This window comes from Miniopterus schreibersii (genome assembly GCF_964146895.1).
Source record: "Miniopterus schreibersii genome assembly, chromosome: 2".
Lineage (NCBI taxonomy): Eukaryota > Metazoa > Chordata > Mammalia > Chiroptera > Miniopteridae > Miniopterus > Miniopterus schreibersii.
The window spans coordinates 19956670-19969062 of record NC_138102.1 but is presented as its reverse complement, the minus strand read 5'-3'; the positions used below and the strand labels follow the sequence as shown (position 1 = coordinate 19969062).

General features: G+C 50.1%; 2 protein-coding genes across 3 annotated transcripts in view; one reads left to right on the top strand and one right to left on the bottom strand.

The window, feature by feature from the left end:
- Positions 1–5203: 5203 nt before the first annotated feature.
- On the top strand, positions 5204–10486 carry BRF2 (BRF2 general transcription factor IIIB subunit). The gene is made up of 4 exons (XM_081129678.1): positions 5204–5481; positions 6210–6269; positions 6956–7277; positions 8080–10486. The coding sequence occupies exons 1-4, from the start codon at positions 5328–5330 to the stop codon at positions 8795–8797; spliced, it is 1254 nt and encodes a 417-aa protein (XP_080985804.1). The 5' UTR covers positions 5204–5327; the 3' UTR covers positions 8798–10486.
- ADGRA2 (adhesion G protein-coupled receptor A2) overlaps positions 8813–12393 on the bottom strand; it is a 34240-nt gene continuing 30659 nt past the window's right edge. The window contains exon 19 of one of the 2 annotated variants that reach the window (XM_081129676.1): positions 8813–12195. In XM_081129676.1, the coding sequence (XP_080985802.1) occupies positions 10935–12195 (1261 nt within the window). In that variant the 3' untranslated portion in view covers positions 8813–10934. The remainder of the gene's footprint in view (positions 12196–12393) is intronic. The other variant, XM_081129677.1, reaches the window with a different exon arrangement.

The following is a 12393-nucleotide window of genomic DNA, read 5'->3' as shown; positions in this document are numbered from 1 at the left end:
AAAGATTTGTGTCTGTGGTTTAGTATGGGTGCAATAAAAATTTCTTCTGTCTTCCTGGATAACTTCCCTTGGGGGTGACCAGCAGTTCTCACCCTCTGAGAATCTCTCACCTAGATTCCTACTGCTGCCACCTTGCAATGCCATTTCTCCTCCAGAGGGTGGAACATCTTTGATCCCTTCTCTGACACACATCTCATCTTGGCCTGCTGCAGGGACCATAGGCTGTCAGAGTGGAGAGAAAGCTGCATCTGTCCTTGCATATCAAGTGCTCATTTCAGGCTGCAAGGACTGCAAAAGGAAGGCCCATTTGTTGAGTTCCCACTGATCACTAAGCACATCCATCCCCTGGCCACCCACTTGGTTGGTAGATTTCTCTGAGTAATGTTATACATGCTCATTCTTGAGGGGAAAAGGTAAGAGAGAAATCCTAGGTTCCTCACTACGAAGAGGTAACCACTGTTATTTTGATTGTTGTCCTGGCGTTTTCCCTCATACAAATAGATACATTTTAAATGAAGATGAGAACACGCAGTACAAACTCTTCAGAACATTTCTGCATGCCTTTAGATTACCTGCTGCAACAAGGACCCATCGTGATTCCAAGGAAGAATCTGCCCCAGCTAACCAACCCCCACCACAGAGCTATCACGACTGCAAAGATGATCCAGCTCAGGTTATCATCGAAGCCACCTGTGGGCCAGAATGAGGGCTTGCGGGGGAGCACTCTGTCCCCCAGCCCCCATGGAGAACTGTCATTTACAGGGTGTAATTACCATTCCTTAACCTTGGCCAAAGTGTCAGCAGCAGGGCTCCCTTAGCCCTTGAACCCAGTCTCTAAGCAAAGGGATCTCATGCCTGAGGCTTCTCATCAGTTAACATCTTTTGCCATCTGCAGTCTTTCCTCTGCTGGGAAGGCAGGAGCTGTTGCTCCACGTTCAAACTGGCTTCCCTGAGCTCTGCGGGGCCAGCATAATCCAAAGCCAGTGTCTCCTGAGGGAGAATGTCCTCACTTAGCCTTTTGAAGTTCAACTATTTTACACAGAAACCTGTATCCTGAGCCCTGGGTGACAATGATAGGCTCTCACAGCATGGAGAGAAAGCTGCTTCTGTCCTGGCATATCAAATGCTCACTTCAGGCTGAAACTTGACAGCAAAAGGAAGGCCCGTTTACTGAGTTCCTACTGTTCACTAAGCTCTCCGCTACGATTTCTAATTCCCATCAAGGTAGATAAGATCTCCATTATGCAGATGAGTCTCAGAGAGGCATCAGAGCTTTAGTTTGCCTAGGATCACAGGGTAAGTGGTTCAGAAAGAATTTGAACTCACTGTCTGACCTGGAGGTCTGGAAGCGGGGGTGAAGTGGGGCTGGGGGGGCAAATACGGCCTGTTTCCTGGTTTTGTACAGCCATCAAGCCAAGAGTGACTCTTACTTTTCTTTATTCAACTGTAGGATAAATAAGATCTAGAGATCTAATGCACAGAATGAAAACCACAGTGAACAACGCAACACTGAATACTGGAGATTTTCACAGTTTTTAATTTAAAAAATCAAAATGACGCTATTTTATATTTTTATTTATTTATTTATTTAAATGTATCTTCATTGATTTCAGAGAGAGGAAAGGAGAGGGGGAGAGAGAGAGGAAGAAACATCAATGATGAAAGTCATTGATCGAGCCCGCAACCCGGGCATGTGCCCTGACCTGGAATCGAACCCTGATCGCCTGGATCCTAGGTTGACGCTCAACTGCTGAGCCACACCCAGCTGGGCAATGACACTGTTTTATGACACATGAAAATTACATGGAATTTAAATGTCAGTGTCCATAAAGTGTTACTGGAATACAGTCATGCTCATTTGTTTATGTCCTTATGTGTTTCCACATTACAACAGCAGGCTAGAGTATCTGCAACAGAGACTTTATCGTCTGCCAAACCTAAATATTTGCTATTTGGCCCTTTACAGAAAAAGTTTGCTGACCACTAGTCTAGGATCACTTTGGGGGCCAAGGAGATGATGTTCTGATTCACTTGGAATCCTGGAGGGTTGGAGCAGGCAGGGAAAATGGAGACCATAAAACTCACTCCTCCCTCAAGATGAGACCAGATAAGCCACACAGGCTCCCTGAAGAGGGAAATTCCCAGTAAGGTGACTGGTATTCGTGCTCTCAGTCTATGCAGAGAATGAGGGCCTGTGACCACCTCCTTAGAGTTATCAGATCCCCATATTCTTAGCAGTTCAAGAAATTGAACACATTACTCACCCCAGGAGGGGGAAATGATGTTTGGGGTCACAGAATAAACTACGCAAAAGGGAAAAGTGAACCCACGTGAGGGAAGTTATTCGGCACAAGGATTTAGGAAGTCTGGCCATGTTCTGTGCTGTGGCTGTCCCCTGTGAGTGTGGGAGGAGAATGCGTGTCCATTACAGAGCTGAGGTGGTGGAAAGGAAATCCTGTCAGAAAGGCTCGAAGGCCTGAGCCACTGCCAGGCTCAGTGTCACAGAGAAGTGTGTCCTCAGGGCTCAGAGTGAAACTGGTTTAGAGTGACATTTCAGTCAACTGAGCTGGAAGGAGCCCAGGGGTGAGGCCTGATTAAGGACCTGAGAGCAGCCCAACTCCTCCTGGTTTCTTGCTCTAGATTTTAATGATCCTGCCTCTGAGAGAGACTATGTAGTGCTTCTGATAGGCCCACCTAGGACAGGTATTCACAGGAGCTGAACAGCTCTTTACTGAGTGCCCACCCTCATCCTAGGAGGTGTTCCCAGGACATAGGGATGAAAAAGCCAGATCATTTCCTCAGAAACTTGCAATCAAAAGGAAAGCCAGACAGGTAAGCAACTAACTAGAATGCACACATCTAACCAAGTGAGGACCGATGAAGAGCTTCCTTCAGGTCCCACACCATCAGTGAGCTTCTCTTTGGTCTCCTCTCCAGAAAGAACTCTGGCCTTAAGGTCAGTATTTCCCATCTGAACCACGGCTGGGGTGGCATTTCCAACAGCCTCCCCTCCACGTATCTTTTTGCTCTAATCCAGCCAATTCTGGGCATTCAGCATTCTAAAAGCCTATGTGTCAGGTATCATGTGAGCACTGGTGAGATAAGAAACATGGTTCCAGTTTCACAGGTGGGGGATGGGGGAGAAGGGTTTGAGGAACATCTGTTAAACAGATAATCACTATCACTGAATGATGGTAACTCAGTGTTTGTAGCAGTGGGAAGGGCACCGAAGGTGATGTATCTGTCCTGATTTCCTCCTAGAAGAAGGCAAATCAATTTCCTAAATTAATAGATTTCTTCTTGGGAAAGTGCAGAATCCCAGACTTATACATCTTAGTCGAGTGCGCCATCTTCTGGCCTGGGTCCTGCCCACTGTCCAGCTGTTAGTGTCTGAGGGCAAGATGCTATTACCCACTTGTGACTGGAAAAGAAACTGCCCCTCCAACACTTACAGTTGCTGGTTGGAGGATCATAAAAGAGTTCTTCCACTTTACTATGTGTCATGGGGGTGGGGCAGGATTTTAAGACTTCTGTCATGGGTAAATGAATGTAATAACATCTCACTCTAAAAAAAATGCAGTTATGTTCAAGATCTGCACAAAATTCGGGATGAGAAGAGTCTTAGGCTATTCTTGTATGATAATGTAAAGAGCTACTCTCAATGCCAATAATGTTGTTTTTAGGGACATGTTTCCCTCGTCAGTAAGAATGTCAACTCTACTGTCTAATACAAATTCAGAAATTCTAAGGTGTGTGTACACACGAGCATGCAGGTGTGTCTCAATACCTATCTGCTGGACAACCAGAAATAAATCCTCATCATATACATCACACTATGTGTCATGGGGGTGGGGCAGGATCACACTGGCAGGGAACTAGAAGAGAGGGGATTTGAAATGCCCAAGGCCGATGCTTGGATTATAGACAACATGCAATATTTTTGTCATACATGCCTTTGTTCTGCATTGCTATCCAGAGAACTCACAGTCTCATTAGGCATAGAGGGAGCTTTCTATACCTGACCGCTGATTATAGCTCTTTCAAAAGAACTATAGCTCTGTCTGAGGAAATCCCTTTCTTTTTGAGGCTCAAATGCTCTATTTGAGGACTCCCTGGATACATGGTCATTGTGTAGATTGACTCTTCAGACTAATGAGCACCACTTTTCTTTTGAATTTTTCAGTTCTAGGATGCATAATTAATTTACTGATCTTCTAAAGAAGGCTGCTGTAACCAGTATCTCATTACTCAAGGGAGTATCCCTATTTGTTAAGGGGCTGACAAGACATCTTTGCCTTTCAATTCATTCGGCCAGAATCTTGAAGCACCTTAAAGCTCAAGCTTTTTTTTTTTTTTTTTTTTTAATCCTTACCTGAGGATATGTTCCTCCCCCCACCCCATTGATTCCAGAGAGAGAGAGAGAAGGGGGGGAGACAGATAGACAGACAGACAGACAGACAGACAGACATTGATGTGAGTGAGAAACATGTATGGGTTGCCTGCCCCACGCGCCCCTACCGCCCTGATGGGGAATGGAACCCGAAACCCTTTGGTGCACAGGGCGATGCTCAACCACTGAGAAACACTGGCCAGGGCTTAAAGCTCAAGCTTTTAAAAACACCTGAATTTGTTTGAACTCTCCAGTCTGCCAAAGGCCACACCACTCCATATTCTTTCACTCCAACTCCCTGAGACATTATTTGCCTAGCATCTGAAAGTATTTGAGCTTGCCACCCTGGATTTTAATTCTACTCCCTCATTCTACAGTTGAGGAAAACAGACTGCAAAGAGGGGCAACAACGTGCGTGGGAAAGCCGCTCAGGAACGTAGAACACTATTTCCTACTCTCACTACGCTACCTTTTCGGCACATGCTTTGTTCTATGGCCAAAGTCAACATTCGTTACCAAAAAGAAATGGAGAATCTGCGATTCCCTTAGCGCTTTAGAAATGGAAGTTCTTTAGGGAACGCAACAATTTCTCGTCTGTTATGTGTATATACATGTAGGCAGAACGTTCACCCAAATTCAACCCCCAGTATGACCTGCCTCAAACCAGCTACCCATACCTGGGAACCCAAAGACACAGTCCAGACCAGGAACCTCCTCTCCTAGCTTACGTTTTCACCCGAGTTCACAAAGGAACGGACCGGAAGTGGCGATCAGTCGCACTGCGGCGAGTCCTACCGGTACCCTGGTCGAGCTGGCCGGAAGAGGAAGGTGCAGCCCTTAGAAGGTTCCCCGCTTAGTGCGTGCTTCCGCACGGTTGTTGTTGCGGACGTTGGGCTGGGTAGGCGAAAGCTCCCGCGGCGCTCGGCAGGTTTGAGAGATGCCGGGCAGAGGCCGGTGCCCCGACTGCGGCTCCGCTGAGCTGGTGGAAGACGCGCACTATTCGCAGAGCCAGCTGGTGTGCTCCGACTGCGGCTGCGTGGTCACCGAGGGCGTTCTCACCACCACCTTCAGCGACGAGGGCAACCTCCGAGGTACCTGTGCCGTCCTTTCCAGGCCGAGGGTACAGCCTGGGGCGTTGGAGGGCCTGACACTAGATTCCTCTTATCTCCTGCCCACTCCTTGTCTCGCACACATTTAAATACGGGAGAAAACAACCTAAAGTGAACGAGTGAGCTGTGAAAGTTTAGGGACTGCCGTTCACGTGTGTTTTCCTAGCACCTAGTACAATATCTGACATGTGTAAACGTTCAGTAACATGTATAAACGTTCAATAAGTGAAACAAAGAGAAACAAAGTTCCAGTCTGGTCGTGGTGGAAGAATTGTGGGTCAGCTCTTTAGGAGTACACCGTATACTATTACACCCCAAAGCCATTTTTGGTACTAAGTGGCAGAACATCATTTTCTTCCTTTGCTTTCCAAGTTCCTGACCAGTGCAGCCCTCAAAATCCGCAGCCAGGAAAATTGCCTGGATTGGATGTATCAGAGGGTACAAATTTGTACTGAAATTTCTGAAAATTTGGAGCACTTAGAGCTGCTTTGGTGTAGTCCTGATCACCCTCAATCTCTGTGTATTTGATAGTGCTTGTGGATATAGAAAACCAGATGGACTTTTAATTTGCGTAGATGGGCACCTTCTGTGAGACAGGGAGCAGATGCTTAATGATTTGCACTCTGCTCCCCTGGCTTTGTGTGGTGGGAAGGCAGGGGTCTGATGAATAAAGACTAAACAAGCTATTTGTTTTCCGTTTTTCCCCCCAGAAGTAACATATTCCCGAAGCACAGGGGAAAATGAACAAGTTAGCCGCAGTCAGCAACGAGGTGAGAATCAACCTTTTATGACACGGTGGCTTTAAAGAAAACTCTCCTGATGGTCCAGCCCATGCGTTTGCTTTTCCTGTTTTCAGCATTACCATGTAAGGTAGAGTAGAAGAGAATGGTGATTATAGAAATAAAGGATGGGGATGATTTTAAGAGAGATAGCAAATCAGTATAAGTTTGGGATTTGCTCAGGGATATAGTTGGAGTAGACTCAAGGAGTCCAGATCAATCTTTGGCTTGGCCCTGAATCAAACCAGCCTCTAAAAAATGGTGGGCTGAAATGTGACTTCTTTCCACAAATTCTTTGTACCTTCAGAATGACTTCACCAGGTGACACTCCTGTCACTGTAGAAAGGTACTATATTTGTGCTTTTTTTTTTTTTTAGGGGTGGGGGGAGGAAGAGCGAGAGAGAGAGAGAAACATTGATGTGAGAGAGAAACATCAATCAGTTGCCTTGGCATGTGCCCCAACTGGAGTGGGGTATTGAATCTGCAACCTGGGTATGTGCCCTGACTGGGAATCGAACCCTTGACCTTTCAGTGTATTGGATGACACTTCAACCAACTGAGCCACACCAGCCAGTGCTAGTTGTGTATCTTATATCAGAGGCAAGTTTAGCAGAAATTGCTAGGAGCTGCACAGTAGCTCCTTTGACCCCTCTAACTCTTGTTGTGGGTTTTCCTAGGTCTCCGCCGAGTGAGAGACCTCTGTCGAGTTCTGCAGTTGCCATCAACATTTGAAGACACAGCACTTGCCTACTACCAACAGGCATACCAGCACTCTGACATCCGTGCTGCCAGGCTGCAAAAGAAAGAGGTGTTGGTTGGGTGCTGTGTCTTAATCACCTGCCGGCAGCATAACTGGCCCCTAACCATGGGAACCATCTGCACCCTGCTATATGCAGATTTGGATATGTTTTCTGGCACCTACATGAAGATAGTGAAGCTTCTGGGGCTGGATGTGCCATCTCTGTGCTTGACCGACCTGGTGAAGACCTATTGTAGCAGGTACCTGCTTAGTGGGAGATGTGGGGATGGGATGGGTTCTTAGATCTGTTTTACCTTGCCTGTCTCTTTTTGACCAAAATGCATCCAAAAAGATGTGAGAGAAAAATCTGTTCTCCCTCTCCTGTGCCTGATACTAATAAGGTTAATCCCATTTTATATTTCTAGAATGCTATAATTTCAAACCTTTTTGCCCTCACAGCAACCTAATGATGTAGGAAAGTAGGCATTAGCCTTGCCACAGGGCTCCTGAGTTGCACCACTCACATATGTGGCCTATGTGGCTGTATGCAACGGCCCTGCCTCAGCAGGATCAACTGTGAATGGAGCTAATAGAATATTAGGAGATGACAGAACTGTAGTTAGAAGCTAATTCTTTTTTTTTTTTTAAAGTAGCTGTGTGTTTTTTTCCTGACAAATATAGTAGAAAACAAAGTCTATCAGTGTCAAATAGTGGGTTTGAAGCTTGGTTACTTTCTAGCTGGATGACTGTGGGCAAGTTTTTCAACTATAAATGCACATAACAAGGTGGCAAAAGAACGTCTGCAAAGCCCTCAGAATAATGGCTCACTGGGGTTGCTCAGCAAATGTTGGTTCCCTTCTACATTCTCCTGCCCTTCTCACAAGCAGAAGACTCACCCAGTCTTCTCTCAGTACCTGTATGAAATTTGCTGCCCAGCAAGCTTCAGTGTTCCCAAGCAGCTAGAACAGCATGCCTATCTTGAGCGGACTGCTCTTCCTCACTTTGGAAGAGCAGCCCCCCACCATAGGCACTGAGACAAGACCCTCACTTTGGTTATTTCAGCTTCAAACTGTTTCAAGCCTCCCCATCTGTGCCAGCCAAATACATGGAAGACAAAGAGAAGATGCTGTCACGAACATTGCAGTTGGTGGAGCTGGCGGATGAGACATGGCTGGTGACTGGGCGGCATCCCTTGCCTGTTATCACTGCTGCTGCTTTCCTGGCTTGGCAGTCGCTGCAGCCTTCAGCTCGTCTGACATGTTCCCTGGCTCGATTTTGTAAATTGGCAAATGTGGACCTGCCCTACCCTGCTTCCACCCGCCTACAGGAGCTGCTGGCTGTGCTGCTGCGGATGTCTGAGCAGCTGGCCTGGTTGCAGGTTCTAAAACTTGACAAACGGTCTGTGGTGAAGCATATCGGCGACTTGCTCCAGCACCGCCACACTTTGATCCGCAAAGCCTTTCGAGAAGGGACAGCGGAGGTGGAAGCCCAGGAGAAGGAACTGCAGGGGCAAGGACAGGGGAAAGTGGAATTGGGTAATAGTTCCTTAGGTTTGCCTGAGGGGAAGCGACCAGCTAGTCCTGCCCTTCTCCTTCCACCCTGCATGTTGAAGCCCCCAAAGCGGGTCTGCCCCATCCCCCCTGCCTCCACAGTCACTGGAGATGAGGACATTTCTGATAGTGAAATAGAGCAGTATTTGCGAACCCCTCAGGAAGTGAGGGACTTTCAGAGAGCCCAAGCAGCTAGACAAGTTGCCACAGGTAGTCCTAACCCTCCATGATGCACTTTGGAGGTTTGGGGAGGCACTTCACTCCATTCTGACAGCAGATTGATAATAGGCCTGTCATATCCAGAGAAATAAGTGTACAAGTCCATAGGTGTTGTCTCTCTGCAGTTAATTGGAGCCCAAGTCCTGGAGTAGAAATCATAAAGACTGTAGAGACAACCGAGTTGGAGAGAGTCCTGTCCTTTAGTGCCAGAGAGCAAGTTGCATATGTTCACATTCTGTGGGATGGCTATCTCTTAGACTGTTGGGAGAGGGTCAGGCTCTCTCCTGCTCCTGGTTTGAATTGGATAAACTGCTGCTGCAGGGCTCATGGGGCCTCCCTACTGGTGTGGAGCAGTTGGCATTTCCAATGGTATCAGCCCTCAGAGGACAGGAGCTAGGTAACTCTTGGCCCTGTGCTCTTTCATAGGTATCGGTGGGTTAACATGTATGGTATCATGAGATCCTCTGCCTCGTAACAAAAGGACTGTGGGTGAACTAAAGCTATAGTTCAAAGGGCTTTACAAAATTTTAATATATTAAAACAACAGGCATCTGCTAGAAAACATTCTATTGTATAAAACCCGAGCTTTTAAAAACATGTTTTCTTTGGCACTTTTTATCCCCTCCCTCCCCTTTCCCCAGCATATTGCAAAAAGCTCTCCAGTGCTAAGGCATTGGCAGGGTATGTAAACAGCAGCCAGCATATGTGGAGGAATAATACAAAGCTTTTTTTCCTAATATTGTCTGTGCAGCAAGCATAAATAACAGGATCCATCCCAAGGTGTGTGGGTTTCCTTTCCTTCCCTATGTCTTCTGTCACTGGTGATCAGGCTGGGGTGACGTGGAGACTGGGAGGGGGCCTGGGCCAGGCCTTGTTTTCATGATGCTGTTCACAAGGCCCCAGGTTCCTTCCACTTTCACTGGGTCCTGTAGTGAAAGGCTGGTGGTTGTTTTTTAGGTTGGGGAAAAATAGAAGTGCTGGTGTTTAAAAGTGGAGGTGCAGGCCCTGGGGGAGCTGTAGGGACCCTGCCCACCTCCTGGAAGGATTTGGCCTGGGCTTCTGTACAGCAGGAAGCTGGTTTGATGTTTTGGAGGTTTCTCCCTGATAGGGAGCTAGAGATTAAATGATTGAAAAGGTTCCTCCACGTGGCCTCTTGGAGGCAGGGAAGTACTCTTCCTTAGTTCCTTGGTGTTGGGAGGCTGAGACTGGGGACATGGGTCTTGTAATTGAACAGTAAGTGCTTCTCCAATACCACCTGCAGTCCTGTGGTGGAACCCCTCTTCAGGGCATTGTTTGTAGGACTAGGTTTAAGGCATGACTAACTTCAGCCCCAAATCTAAGCACTAGTCTCTACTTCCCTCAAATTATCCCCAGGCAGTGTCAACTTTGTCTTCAAGTGCCACCCTGGAGCCCCGCTGAATGATGTGGGTAGCACTCATGTGGGAATGGTGTTGCTCCCTAATTATGCACCTGTCCCCCTACTTGATCTCCCATGCTGACTTTCACACTACCCCACCTTCACCTCATGCATAGTTAATCTGGAAAGCAGCACCTTGTCACCTCCAATTGGTCCTGGTTACCTGGCTCATCTGCTAGTCTGGCTCCCCAATTAGCCAAAAACTGGGTGGGGGAGATGCCCTAGAATCTAGGCACAGATGGCTGACTTCAGAGAAGGGCAGTGAGAGAACATTGTTCTCAAGCTCCCATTTGTGTTTTCCTGATAAGGCTGATGAGCACCAGTGAGGCAGGGTGGCAAGATGCCAGGAGGCACCTTAGGAGGACCCCGCCTGGGCTTGCTGTGCCCTTCCACTATTCATCAATCCACAGACTGACAGGACTTACCCTCTACCCTGAACGGCACTGCAAATTGCCAAAACTAGCTTGGGCTGGGACAGAAAATGTATCCTGCCTGTGGCTCTGGGCTTGCCTGACGCTACCCCAGAGGGATGGCCCTCTTAGTGGCAGGCCTCTCTGCCTGTGCTTTTCCCCAGCCTCCAGAACTGAAGCTGGGGAGCCCAGGTGCAGCCCTCAGCAGTCCCACCTCAGACTTGTTGATGTACCGATAGCCATCTTTGAGGGCACCCCCAGAAGCCAGGTGACAAGCCCGCGTGGGCAGCCTGTCTGTCCTAAAGTGCCACCCGCCCCACCCTAGACGGTGGTCTCGCTCTTCCAGAGGCCGGTCTTCATGCAGCCGCCGCTGGGCGCCTCGGCGCCGGCCATGGTGATGTCGTCGTACTTGCCGCCCTTGGGGGCGCCGTTCAGACTGGCCGTGTTGAGCGGGTACGAGCGGCGCTTGCTCTCCTTCTCCAGCGCGCCCCGGAGGTTGTCGCGGCTGGCGCTGCGGCGCTGGCCCGGCCGGCCGGCCTCGGGGGGCGGCGCGGCGCTCGTGTCGCTGCCCTCGGACGGCGTGAGCGTGGGCTCGCCCTCCAGCGGGAGGCAGGCGCCGGGGCTGTTGCGGCTGCTGCCCGGGTAGCTGTCGGAGGGGCTGTTGTGCAGGCTGCCGCTCTCGCTGGACAGCAGCTCGGGCGCCCCGGCCGCCGCGCCCCCGCGCAGCGCCTTGAGCCGGTTCTTGCTGCCCGCCTCCCCCGAGCGGTGCCCCTTGGCCCGACTCTTGTGCACTCGGCGCCCGTGGGGCAGGTTGTTGGGGTGGCGGGGGGCGAGGCTCCCCCGGGAGCCCGCGGGCTCTGGCTCCCCGTCCCCGCGGGCCGCCACCCCCGCCTCGCACACCTGACTCTGGGCCAGCTGCAGGTTTGTGAGCTTGCAGGGGCCCGGGGGCGGCACGTGGCCGCTGCTGCCACTTGGGGATGACTTAAGGGAAGGGGGACCCTCTCCGAACACTGGGGAACCATCTTCCGGAGCTGCAGGCACGGCTTGGGGTGAGGCACGCGAGGCCGATGCAGGGGGGCAGCAGGCGCGCCAGGAGGCCCTAACGTCTCTGCGCCTGGCACAGTGGTGGGTGAAGACGAAGAGGCCCAGGGCTGAGGCTGCCACTCCGTACAGACAGCTGCACACCACCCGGGGCAGCCAGTGCTGGGACACTGCCAGAGCCCCACAGGCCCACATGGCCAGGTACAGGAAATGTGTGGTCACCAGTGCCCCCAGCTGGACTCCCGGAGAATAGAAGCCATCACCATCCTCGGGGGGTCCAGGTGTCACCACCCCAGTGCTCCCAGTGGCCAGAAGGGAACCTGAGTCACTCAAGAGGGGGCCGCTGCTCCTGAGCCTGGTGGAACCCCTTAGCTCCTCCCCTTGGTCCAGGGAGACCCTGCTCGTAACCCCCTTTGAGCTCTGTGCCAAAGGACCCCTCAAACGGAGCCCTGCACACAGGAAATAGATCCAGGTGATCAGCAGAATCAAAGCCACCGGGATGTAGAAGGCTCCTAGGCTTGGACGCCACACCAGCCAGCAGCTGAGGGGAGACACAGGCAGTGGATGAGCAGGGGGAGCAAGTCTGAGGTTGGGCCCATAGGCTGGGTGGTTGGGGACACAGAGGATACAGTGAGTTGACAGGCAGAGACTGGCTTAGTCAACATGCATGGCTTTGGGTGGGCTCACTGGCTGGGTGAGCCCAGCAGGTGCCCTTGCCAGTGGAGAAGCCATCTGGTGC